We start from the raw sequence: 12919 nt of genomic DNA on the forward strand, positions 1-12919 counted from the left end.
CTCCCTGGCCTGGCCCGCCGCCCTCGTCCCCTGCTCACGGCAGCTCTTGGCCTCGGGAACTGCCAATCCCTGGACACCAAGGCCACTTCTATCAACAGAGCTGGTGGGGCGGGGGGCAGGGGGGGTCTCCCGTCAGTGCAGCAGGTGACTCTTGATCTTGGAGTTGCGGGTTCGGGCCCCATGTTGGGTGCAGAGATTACTGAAACAAATAAAATCTTACAACAAGACAAAAACAAAAAAAAACCCACCAGAGATGGGTCTGGGGGGCGGCAAAACGTCCCCATGTGGTGCCCCAACAAAACCCAGAAGGCTAAGGCTTCTGGGAAAGGCTCTCCTGAGCTCGGCCAGGACCAAAGTACTGACTCGGCGATTTGCTCCTGAGGCTGAAAAACACTGTGACCGTCAGGCAGGGAGAGCCTCTCTGCCCCTCCTCACCCCACCTCGCCCCCTCCCCCCCAGGCCCCCCTCCCCCCCCCCCCAGAGTTCTGCAGCCTGTAGCCAGAGGCACGTGAGCGGCTCGCTGAGTGCTGGGTTTGGGTACTACCACCACGGTGGTGTAGCTGGCCCTGTTCCAATCGGGCAGAGTCTGATGGCCCGGTGACCATGGCACGGGCACGTAACTCTCTTCTGCACTTGCCCGCTCGAGGTGGGCACGAGGGTGCCGGGTCGTGCGCACCGAAGATGGGCTGGGGTCTTTCCAGGGGCTGGAAGATGCCGACCCAGCCTGGGTCGCGGAGAGAGGCGCCTCAGAGGACAAGGGCACGTGCTTTATACGTGTCACCAAAGCTGTGCTACTGTCTACTGGTCTTATGGTTGGGGTGGCCCACTGGTGGTGGAGGGCACAGCCAGGGACCATGACACCTGGCCTTAGCATTAGGACGGGTGTTAGGGGAGCAGGGGCTTTGCACGGAGACTGCCGGAGGCTCTGGTCCTGATGAGCTGTGCGACTGTGGGTAAGCGTCTTGGGCTCTCTGAGCCTCAGTGCCCTGCCTGTCAAGTGGGGGGACTACAGGATCTACCCCATAATGCTGCCAAGGGTCAAACCATCAGAACCTTGCAGGATGTGGAGCCCTCAATAAATGATACATCTGAAATCCTTACCGCGGGACCTTGGGTGAGTCACGTTTCCTTCTTCAGGACTCTGTTCGGAGCGTGTGCTTCCCAGGATCCTTCCGGGGCCGACTCTACAGCTGTGTGCCCATCCTCCCCGCGCCTGTCTAGAACACAGCGCCGGCATGGGACCGTGAGGGCCACGCTCCAAGTGGCAGAATGACGTGGGCACCGGGAGGAGTCGATGAGCTGGGGTGGAGAGAAGTCTTTCTGTACTTGAGGATTTCATTTTGTCCACATGCAGGATTTAAAAAAAATTTTTGCTTTATTTAGTTAGTTAGTTAGTTAGTTATGAGAAAGAGAGTGTGTGTGAGCAGGGGAGGAGTAGAGAGAAAGAGGGAGAGAGAGAATCTCAAGCAGGTTCCACTCTCAGCGCAGAGCCCCATGTGGGGCTTGATCCCATGACCTGAGCCAAAATCAAGAGCTGGACACTTAACCGACTGAGCCATCCTGGCGCCCCCAAACACAGGATTCTACTTAAAAATCAGGTTGTGGTTTTCTCCACCAGAGAAGTAAGCTAAGTGTCCATGAGGACATTTGGAAGAGGGCACCGGCTCTCATTTCTCGGCCCTCACCCCCCAAACTTCTTTCCACATCTCCAGGCCTTCACCCCTGCTTCTGGACACTCACCTTCTGCTCCTCTTTTAAAACCCCACTCCGGGAGCACCTGGGGGGCTCAGTTGGTTAAGCATCCGATTCCGGCTCAGGTCGTGATCTCACAGTTGGTGGGTTCGAGCCCCACATCGGGCTCTGTGCTGACAGCTCGGAGCCTGGAGCCTGCTTCGGATTCTGCGTCTCCCTCTCTCTCTCTGCCCCTCCTCCTCCTCTCTCTCTCTCTCTCAAAAATAAAAATAACATTAAAAAACAAAATTTAAAACCCCACTCTGGTGTTTTCTCTGTGACGCTCTCCTGAGCTCTCTCAGACTTATTATTCGCTTCTGTTACCTCTACTTCCTCTCTGTTTTGTACCTGTTCTTTCCCGTATCTCCCTTTACCTTGATTATTTATTTAACTCAGCTGTCTCTTCCCGAGTTCTGGAGGGTAGGGATTATGGATCACTTATTTGTTTAGTCCCCAAATTTATCGCGATGTGTTTTACAAATACTTGTAGAGTTAACCACATTGAATACACGTGGGGCGTACACTTGTTCGAGCAGATTGAGTTTCTTCTCTGATGATTTCCTTTTGGTATAATAAGTTTGTTTTCAGTTTAAGGAATCGAAGCGTAATTGGATATGTATTCCTATATGGATTAAAATAACTTTGATACATTCCCAGTGTTGAGGTTTGCAGAACTGGAAAGCAAAAAAAAAAAAAAATTTTTTTTCCCCTTATTTGTGTCTGAATGAGAGAAAGAATGAGGGGAGGGGAATGCCTTCAACATTTCATCTGTGACGGAAAAAAACAGTACAAGTAGAAAAATAATGACTTGCAGATCTAACTTCTGGTTCCTACAAAAGAAGGAATGTGAAAACTGGGAAGGCTGGTTGGTCCACAAGAACCTTTTACTTTGGATTGCATAGCTCAACGCGCCCACCCAAGGCCTCTGGTGAGAACGCAGTTCGGTATGAAGGCAGAAATAAGTTAAATAAAGATCGCAGGTGGTTAATATTAACTGTTTCTTTCATGAATAAACTGTCATCCGGAACAAATGGGTGACAACTCACATGTCTTTCAACTAAACCAGGAATTGGCAAACTTTCTGGGACAGGCCAGGTGGTAAATATATTTTATTATTATTTAAAAAAAATTATTTTATGTTTATTCATTTTTGAAAGACAGAGAGAGACAGAGCACAAGCAGGGATGGGGCGGAGAGAGGGAGACACAGAATCCGAAGCAGGCTCCAGGCTCCGAGCTGTCAGCGCAGAGCCCGACGCGGGGCTCAACTGTGAGATCATGACCTGAGCCGAAGTCGGATGCTTAACCGACTGAACCACACAGGCATCCCGGGTGTTGCCATTTTAACACAGAATCAAATGAGTGGAAACAAGCAAACCTCTGAACGGCGGCTTTTTTTTTTTTTTTTTTGAGTCTGCCTGAAGCGTTTATTTTTTTTTCAATAGATGAAAATTATTGTCAAATTGGTTTCCATACAACACCCAGCGCTCATCCCAAAAGGTGCCCTCCTCAATACCCATCACCCACCCTCCCCTCCCTCCCACCCCCGTCAACCCTCAGTTTGTTCTCAGTTTTTAAGAGTCTCTTATGCTTTGGCTCTCTCCCACTCGAACCTCTTTTTTTCTTTTTTTCCTTCCCCTCCCCCATGGGTTTCTGTTAAGTTTCTCAGGAGCCACACAAGAGTGAAACCATATGGTATCTGTCTTTCTCTGTATGGCTTATTTCACTTAGCATCACGCTCTCCAGTTCCATCCACGTTGCTACAAACGGCCAGATTTCGTTCTTTGTCATTGCCACGTAGTACTCCATTGTGTATATAAACCACAATTTCTTTATCCATTCATCAGTTGATGGACATTTAGGCTCTTTCCATAATTTGGCTATTGTTGAGAGTGCTGCTATAAACATTGGGGTACAAGTGCCCCTATGCACCAGTACTCCTGTATCCCTTGGATAAATTCCTAGCAGTGCTATTGCTGGGTCCTAGGGTAGGTCTATTTTTAATTTTCTGAGGAACCTCCACACTGCTTTCCAGAGCGGCTGCACCAATTTGCATTCCCACCAACAGTGCAAGAGGGTTCCCGTGTCTCCACATCCTCTCCAGCATCTATAGTCTCCCGATTTGTTCATTTTGGCCACTCTGATCGGCGTGAGGTGATATCTGAGTGCGGTTTTGATTTGTATTTCCCTGATGAGGAGCAACGTTGAGCATCTTCTCATGTGCCTGTGGGCCATCCGGATGTCTTCTTTAGAGAAGTGTCTTGAATGGTGGCTTCTGATCCAGAAGGACGGCTAGCCTCTAGCCAGGGCAGAGCTCACTTCCTGCTGTCACTGACCCCTTCCTTGCCCAGCCCCCCACTATCTTCCAGGTCTGTTTGCCCAGAAGGGAGTCTGTGGGCTGTGTTGATCTACTGCAGGGTTGGGAGGACACAAAACTATGCAGAACCTTGGGGCCGGCAGCGTGGCTGAGAAAGCCCCATAGGGCCTGACTGGAAGTGTTAACTTTTAATCAATGTAGGACAATAAATTTGCTTTTTGTATCACTCAGGAGATTTTTCGCGGCTTCCTGTATTAGCCAGGGTTCTCCGGAGAAACAGAACCCATAGGATGTATAGAGTGACGTATATGTAAGAGGAGGCTTATTACAGGAGTTGCTTACATGATGGTAGAGGTTGAGAAGGCCCACCCTCTCTCGTCTGCAAGCTGGAGATCCCGGAAAGCTGGTGGCACAATTCAGTCCGAGTCCGAAAGGCTTGAGAGCAGAGAGCACCAATGTCCAAGGGCAGGAGAAGATGGGGTCCCCAAGCTGAGAGTGAGAACTCACCCTTCCTCCTTTCTGTTCTGATCAGAACCTTCGGCCACACAGGTGAAGACATCTCTTTACCCGATCTGCCGATTCAAATGCTAATGTCTTCTGGAAACACTCTCCCAGACGCTCCCACAAATGATGTTTCACCAGCTGTTTGGGCATCCCTTAGCTCCATGAAGTTGACACATAGAACCAACCATCACAACTACCATTAAAGTAACGTTTACCAAAAAAAAAAGATCAAAGTTAAAAAAAAAATCGTAGTTTCTAAGAATATATTGAAGAATATACATAAGAATATATTTAAGCCCTGTTATTAAACTTATTTATGTTTAACAACCCCAGTGAGATAGAGTAGAGTGGTCTTTGGAAACTGCAAGCCTGACTACACTCCCCTCCAGAGCCCCACATGTAGTTCACAGAATCAAGTGTAAGCTTCTTTGCCATGGAGCGCAGCGAGGCTGGGTTATGCCACAGTGAGAAACGCCCCCCAAGGACAACTGGCTTTTAACAGCACATATTGAGTTCTTACCTAGGCTCCATGTCGATCACACGTTAGCCAGGGGATCTGTTCAGTGACAGGACCCCTGGGACAGAGCTGCCGCCATCTTGAACGTTGCCCTCACTGTGGCACAGAGGAAGACCATTTGAGAACTTTCAGCAGAACTGATGGCCGTAGCCCAGAAGCACGCATTCAGTTTTGCTCACAAGTCATTGGCTGGAGATTCCAAGATGGAAAGTGCATTCCTACCATATACCCAGGAGGACAGGCTTGCTATCAGACAGAGCATTCTAGATCTACCATAGCCCTCCAGTTTCACTTCCCATCTGTGACAGGTCTAGTTTGTAAGAACACGGTTAGGAATTTGTTCTGATAGTGTGTGTATGTTGGGGGGTGGGGGGATGGGGGGGAACTAGGAGAAATTCTCTGGCCAAAGAGGGTCAAAAGGTTAGTTTAAAATGAGAACATTACCCGGGTGCCTGGGTGGCTCAGTCGGTTAAGCATCTGACTCAGGGCATGAGCTCACAGTTTGTGAGTTCGAGTCCCACTTTGGGTGAGCTCCACTTCTCTCTCTCTCTGCCCCTTGTAGGATTCTCTCTCTTTTTCTCTGTGCCCCTCGATCACTTTCTCTCTCTGTCTCAAAAAAAAAAAAAAAAATGAGGACATTACCTTGATTACTCATCTGCTTATAAACTTCTGGGTTAGTAATGTCAGAGGAATTGGTGGGACCGTAGCCAGCATCAGGAAGCAAGAATTCCTGTCCCCTTCAAGGGTCATTCTAGCTGGACTAAGAATCAGGAGGAAAGGAGGAAAGCAGATTTAATAGCATACGTACAGGGAATCCACACAGACGTGGAAATTCCGAAGACAGGCAAAATGAGGTACGTATGCCATTCTGAACTAAGAAGAAGGGGGTAGGGGTCTCAGACTCCAAAGGGAAAGAATGTAATTCACAGGAAGATGAAAAGGAGTACATGTTTGGAAAACCAACATTTGCCCTGCCATACAGATGGGTCACTCAAGATAAAACTTATCTCTGGTAATAACCCTTATTTCTGGAAAGATCCTCTGATTTAGATTCTTTTATGTAGTTGAAAGAGGGGCAAACGTTTCTCTTGAGCCTGTAGGATCTCAATTGCCTTCAGCTCAAAATAATCCCCATGCCAATGTGGCTCATCTTGAGACAGGCTGCCCTTGGGCCTCTGCTAGTCCACACTGCACCTTCCTTGGCGGGGAGGGGACACAGCCCTGATGCACAGGGGACAGCTGGGTGCGTGGAGCACGGCTGAACGGCAGCCTCTTCCTGCTCCTGGGTCAGGCGCTTTTGTTCAGTAAATAATCTGTACAACCCTACCTGTGGGGTGACCAACTCATGGGTCGAAAGTCCCACAACCCAGGAATACGCTCGGTCCTGGGCAAACAGAGACGGTTGGTCACCCGTACCTACATGGTAACTCTGGGTACCAGGGTGGTCATTCCTTACACGGAGGTCAGTTTGTCTATTCTGCTGATTTTCTCGATATCTGGGTGGAGCCAGCGTAACAAAAAGACCACGGGGACTCGACGGACTTGGGTTCGAGTCCCACCGTTGCAACTTCCTAACTTCAAGACCTTAGGCAAGTCCACTGCTCCTCTGAGCCTCGGCTTTGCCGTCCATAAAACGGAGGAAGGAGGTTGTGGAGAGGCTCCTTTAAGGAACCAAGGTCTGTAAAGGGACCAGGAAGTGCCAGCTGTGCCCCCTGGGTGATGGTTGATTGAATTCCACAGGACGGGAGGTCCTTCCCAGCAGGAGGACCTGTGCAAATAATTCACAGGCCAGGACTTCAATACCACGTAAAGTTAAAACACTGTGAATGAAAGGGCTGAGCAAACTTAATATTTAACCCGAGCTTTAACTGGAGACTTCTGTTCCTTTCGCTGCTGAGTTCACTGGAAAATTCTCAGGCCTCCCAGGAGAAGCAGGAATGGACGCATCCCCCCAGCTCTCTGGGGCCACGGGCTGGTTCTGTGCAGAGGGGACCAGCCTAACAGCAGTTTCCACGCTGCAGAGTCGCCGTTCCTCGTGGGGATGTTTGAACTTAAAGTTGGACATTTCATGGTTTGGTTTGTGGGGTTTTTTTTTTTTTTTAATATTTTAATGTTTATTTTTGAGAGAGACAGAGTGCGAGCTGGGGAGGGGCAGAGAGAGAGAGAGAGGGAAACACAGCATCCCAAGCAGGCTCCAGAATCTGAGTTGTCAGCACAGAGCCCGATGTGGGCCTGGAACCCACAAGTCCACATCTGCACAGGCTTCCCTGTCCGCACCCCACCACCGTCCTCCCCCCTCTCCCCACCCCTGCCACACAACGTCCTCAGGATGGAAAATAACTCTAATGAAGCCTAGAGTCAAGTACGGGCCAGGTGTGGGTGCCTGAACCTGGAGTAGCCCAGCTCTAGCGTGCCCATCGGTAACTACCACACCCCAACCAGAGCTCCCCATTCCAGGTAAAAACTCACCGGGAAGAGAGTGTTTCTTACACGGCAGCACAGCTCTACGCCAGGGACCCGATCCGTTTTTCCTTACACGTGAACTGGGTGAGGCCGGAGGACGATGCCTTGTCCACACGAAGACCTTCCACCAGTCTTCTGGCTCGTCCCCCTACTTCTCGCTCCCAGCTGCGTTCACATCTGCTGACAGAGTCCCAGGGCCTCACTGTCAGACCCTGACTCCCGTTTCCTTCTGGAAGCTGTAATTTCTCTTCCTGTTCCATCCGGAAACTCTCTACGATCAGCTTTCCATCTTCGAGAAAGGTGCTGAGATGTTCTCTGTGATTTTCTCTCCCTTCACAATTCCTTCCCCATCCTTTTTTCTTTTTCACTTCAATATCTTGATTGCAGGGGGGAGGTCTCAAGTAATAAGAGAAGCAAAAGGTGCCCGACCTGCCATTTTGAACCAGAAGTCCATAGATCTCTCTTTAAGCAATGAGAACAGGTCACCCAATGGAAAGCCTGCACTTTTTTTTTTTTTTTTTTTTTAATGTTTATTTTGAGACAGAGAGAGACACAGCATGAGCAGGGGAGGGGCAGAGAGAGAGGGAGACACAGAATATGAAGCAGGCTCCAGGCTCTGAGCTGTCAGCACAGAGCCCGACGCGGGGCTCGAACTCACAAACTGGGAGATCATGACCTGAGCCGAAGTCGGACGCTTAACCGACTGAGCCACCCGGGCGCCCCGAAAGCCTGCATCTTAAACCCTGCTTTTCCACCTTTTAAGAGGGGTAGGAGTCACCCAAGTTTTACCGCATATGATCACAACTTTTTACAATGTTATAGAATCTATCGTGATGTATGCCTGCCAACTCTGAGGACTTAAGATTTCTTTAAAAAAAAAATGTTTTACGTGTTTTTGGAAGAGAGAAAGAGAATGTAAGCGGGGGAGGGACAGAGAGAGAGGGAGACACAGAACCCCACGCAGGCTCCGAGCTGTCAGCACAGAGTCCGACCAGGGGCTCGAACCCACGAACCATGAGATCACGACCTGAGCCAAAGTCAGACGCCTGACTGAGCCACTCAGGTGCCCCAAGATTTCTGAGTAAGCACTGCCAGAGAGTTCTGTAACTCATTAATTAGCCTTAATGAATAGTGTTGCCTCTTCCTTTCTCCCCACTGGTGAAACCATGAGACCAAATGCAAAAGCTTGGACGCTTTGCAAGAAGACAATAGCAATTATATGAGATACTGCCCTCCAAACGAATCAGCAATAATTGATAGCATCGTGGCTCTCTCAAGTTACCAAGCATTGAAAATAGAAACATGGCTGGCCTGTGTTTCAAATGCTGCATCATTTTTTGTCTGACCATAAATACTTCCTGTATATTCCTAATAACCAGACCCTACACGGTGTATCTTTCCTATATAACCGCTGGTGATGCATCGGGAATGGTGGTTGCCCTGGGAGGTGAACACAGGAGCTCTGGATGTATTTAAACTATGAGTCACATGACTAGACTCTACTTGGGCCGAAGTAAAACATGTTTTCCTTTAGATGATTAATCTTAGTTGAACTTAGTTCAAGAGAATGTCCTTTTCCCTCTGAATGTTTTTTTTTTCCCCCAGGCTTAAAGAGTTTCAAGATGAGATTTGTTTTCTTAAAAACATAAATCAATAGCTTCCAAATTAGACACATCTGTGGACTTAGAACACCCAGATGAGTTTAAATAATGATATATTGGGCCCATCTCCCACATCTGGATGGTTAAGACTGCACGTCAAAAAAAAGGGGGGGGGTAGTTAGAAAGCTTTCTTTGGTCTGTTGAGAATAAGACAAATGGATATGGACTTGAATCCCATGTTTATTCCATTTTCTCCGGCATGAAGTTTTAATCCCTACTCCTGGAGTGATAAAACAGTCACATTTCAAGTCCGTGGTTGGGAAAGGTTAGCCTAAATTTCATCTTACCAATCGTTCTGCAACTCAAGTCAGGATTCTGGTTGACTCCAAGTCAAGATGGGTAAGCAAGGCTCACGATGTTGGCATTCTCTTACTTTGGAAAAATTGGGTTTTTAAGTAAGTGGGAAAGAGAGAAAGAAATCAAGAGTAAATCCAACACAGGCACAACCAACAATAACATCCCTGGGGTTGAAGGAGACAGCTCTGAGGAGTCTCCTGCCCTTATTTGGGGGGTTAGTTCCCTCCGAATAAGCGTTTTCTTTTATTAGGCAATGACCAAAAGCTAGAATTAACGGTCAGTACCTATTGGTATTTCCTTTGCTTCCTTTTTTTTTTCCTGGGAGGGGAGAGGATGCTTTCTCTGTTCCCCCTTTTTGTAATTTTTCTTTCCTAACAGTGATTACTCTTTATGATGAGGGTTTTGGAAGAGGGGCAGCGTTCGGGCGCAGGCATGGGGCAGGAGGGGAGGGGCGGGAAGCCGAGGCCTGCCCCTGCCTGCCGCTGAGCTCGCTCGCTGGCTCAAAGAAAGGCTGGATGGGGATCTTCCCTGCTTCGCTCCTTCAGTCTCCTCTTAGGTCCCTCCGTGCGCGGGAAGGAGAGGGGCGGAGATCTGAGGCTGGGGGGCCACTGAGGTGCGAGGCCCTGCTCATCATCTTACACAACCTTCAGGTGTTTGTACCCCTTCCCCCGGGTGAACCACTGAGGGATGGTGGGGCTCTGGTGGGGCAAGGCTGTGATGTCACCTCCCTACACTCATCACGTCCTCTCGCGGGCCTGTCTGAGCGTTTGCCTGGGGAGTGTTTCCCATAAACGAAAAGCCCAGTCAAGTTCTCCCCAAGGCCTGTCCGCGCCCTGGTGGTTTCAGTGCCCCGAGGGCGGCGGATCGAGAGTCCTGCAGGCGGACCTGCTAGGGGGTCCCGACCCCAGGCGGGAGGAGGAGCCGAAGAAGACTGAGGAGGAGGGGATGCTCGGTTCCGATGTCCTCCACCCCCTACCCCAGTGCTCCCCACTCAGCTCTGGCTCCGCACCACCTCGCACGGGCTAGGGCCGCACCCCCGCCTCCCTCCCGGCCGCCCCTGGCTCTGGCCCTCCTCTCGGGGTCTGGACCCCTCACCCCCGGCCCGGATCCGCGCCAGCCGAAGTCTGCCCCCCACCTCCGCGTCCCCCAGGCCCGGGTCTGCATCTCCGCATCTCATCCACGTCCCTCAAGCCCGGATCTGCACCCTGGTCCTCCGGCCGCCCCTCTAGTCCCCCCAACCCCAGGCCCGCATCCGCACCTCCAATCCCCGGCCGCACCCCCTCCCGAGTCCCCGCCCCCAACCCTGACCTCGTCCTCACCCCGCCGCGGGGTCCGCGACCCCATCCCCCGGCCGCACCCCCTTCCGCGTCGCCGCCCCCATTCCCGGATCGCGTCCCCCCCCCTCTATTCCGGGCCCGCACCCCCGCCCCGGCCGCGCCCCCTCCCGCGTCCCCGCCCCGGCCGCGCTCCCGCCCCGGGGCCGCGCTCCTGCGGGGAGACGGGCCTGCTCGGCGGGCGGCGGGGGCGCCATGGGCAGCGGCAGCAGCCGGAGCGGCCGGGCCCTGAGGCGGCTGCGCGGCCCCGACAGCCGGCCTGCGGGACCCGGCGGGGCAGCCTCGGAGGGAGGGACGCGGCCTGTGGTCTCGGCGACGGCGGCGGCCGCCCCGGAGGAGGCCCGGGAGGCGGAGGCGGCTGAGCGGGCGGCCGACCCCGGCCCCGACCCGGGCCCCGCGGCGCCCCCCGACGGCGGGGACGAGACCCTGCGCCTGCTGGACCAGCTGCTGGCCGAGTCGGCGGCCTGGGGCCCGGGCGAGCCGGCCCCGCGGGGCCCGACGCGGCCCCGACCCGCAGCCGGCGCCCGGAGCCCGGTGAGTGTCGGCGGGGCCCGCGGAGCCGTTGGGGCCGCGCCCTGTCCCCCCGGCGCCCCAGCCGCGTGCTCGCCCCCACCCGCCTCCGCGCCCGCGGTGCCCTGCCCCCCTCTGCCTCGAGGGTCACCCACCGTCTCCGTGTCTCCGAATGCCTCCGAGGTCTCTGCCGATCACGGGGCCTCTCCTTCCCTGACCGCCCCCCCCCCCCCCCCGCCCCATCGTCTCCCTCTCTGCCTCTTCCGGGTGCTGGTCTCACTGCCTGGAGTTTGGGGTGACCGTGCCGGGAGCAGCCTCGAAGAGCTGGCGGGGGGCGGGGGGAGAGTACACACCCTTTGGCAGATAAGCGTCTCCCGGGCTGTCTTCCGGCCAGAACTCGCCTTCCTTGGCTTTTAGAGCCGTGCGAGCACCCTCACAGCCCGGCATCCCAGACTCCTTCCAGCCCCGGTGGGAGCCGGCCAGGGCTCCCGTCTCAAGAGGAGGCTGTTAACGTGGTGGGACCGGTAGCCAACGGTGGCTCCCCAACGCCCCGCGCGTCAGACACATCAAGGTCCTTGCCTTGCTAGTAAAGTAATTCCCAAGCTACCGGCTATTTTTACGATGCTGCGGGATCTGTTTTTGGCTTCCCCACCCTGTCTTCCAGCACACTTGTAATAACAGCCCCGTTGTTCTAGAAAAACAATAAAAACGAGCACTCCGGTTTGGCAGCAGTCTCCGCTCCAGCAGAGCAGAATGCACAAAACCTTTGCTATCAGCTCCTGGGCTTGGGGAGGACGCCAAAGGCAGCACCCCCTTCCCCGGAGCCCCCACAGGCTTTGCTTAATGCTGGGGACCGTGGGGCAGGGGACAGGAGGGGACACGAGGAAGGCATCTTCCCGGGCAGCCACCAAACAGTAGAACCCTGAAAAAGCCCCCGTGAGGGCTGGGGAAGAGCAACGGTTCAAGGCAGACAGTGCCGGACGACTTCCTCCGGGTCCCCTGGCCCGTCCCCTGCATCCTCCCAAAGTGAGCCGTAGTAGGTGGGACTTGATTCGTTTACGAGATTCCTTCAGGACTACGCCACCATTCAGTTATATAACCCTGAAGGTGGCTACACAGTTGAGAAATTGGGGGGAAATTCTGAGACAGCATGGAGGCAATCACTTAGCGCTCCGTCTTCCGGTGCCGTGGAAACTTCCCAAGTGAAAAGGGGAAAGAAACAAAAAGAATGGATTTCCCCTGATTTGCTGAGCATCACAGTGAGTCTCGGGGTGCAGGGCCGCCTCACTCACCCTTGCAGACGTTTCTGTGTGCCCGGCACCGCTCCAGATGCTAAAGCGGGCACGGATGGCATTCGGTCCTTGCCTGAAAGGGTCGGGGGCGGGGGGGGGGGGGGGGGGAGACCCGACAAAAAGCAGAGACAGACCTGCATAAAGAGTCCACAGGAGGAGCCCCCTGGAGAAGCCAGGGTGGCCCTCCAGAAGGACAGCAGTGGACCCGACTCTGGAAGGATCTGTGGCATGAGCCGGGCAAATGAGCCAAGGAGAGGAAGGCATCTGTGCAGAGAGAACCCCAGTGCCTGTGCA

At 53.1% G+C, this 12919-nt stretch overlaps 1 protein-coding gene and 1 long non-coding RNA gene across 10 annotated transcripts in view; one reads left to right on the top strand and one right to left on the bottom strand.

Annotated features, from left to right (window-relative positions):
• Positions 1-12153, bottom strand: LOC106987066 (uncharacterized). Of its 8 annotated transcripts, none has more exons than XR_008289695.1 (4): positions 5513-8960; positions 5072-5164; positions 1102-1299; positions 1-199 (listed from the first exon to the last, which is right to left on the bottom strand). It is a non-coding gene; the product is annotated as an uncharacterized LOC106987066 (long non-coding RNA). The 8 variants fall into 8 exon arrangements; XR_008289699.1 differs by lacking the exon at positions 1-199 and adding an exon at positions 482-724; XR_008289694.1 differs by lacking the exon at positions 1-199 and having other exon boundaries at positions 482-1299.
• CYS1 (cystin 1) overlaps positions 10936-12919 on the top strand; it is a 20649-nt gene continuing 18665 nt past the window's right edge. The window contains exon 1 of one of the 2 annotated variants that reach the window (XM_027077874.2): positions 10936-11357. In XM_027077874.2, the coding sequence (XP_026933675.1) occupies positions 11019-11357 (339 nt within the window). In that variant the 5' untranslated portion in view covers positions 10936-11018. Of the gene's footprint in view, positions 11358-12212; positions 12593-12919 lie in introns of those variants that run through there. The other variant, XR_001432152.3, reaches the window with a different exon arrangement.

The sequence above is a fragment of the Acinonyx jubatus genome, chromosome A3 (genome assembly GCF_027475565.1).
Source record: "Acinonyx jubatus isolate Ajub_Pintada_27869175 chromosome A3, VMU_Ajub_asm_v1.0, whole genome shotgun sequence".
In the NCBI taxonomy this organism is placed as follows: domain Eukaryota; kingdom Metazoa; phylum Chordata; class Mammalia; order Carnivora; family Felidae; genus Acinonyx; species Acinonyx jubatus.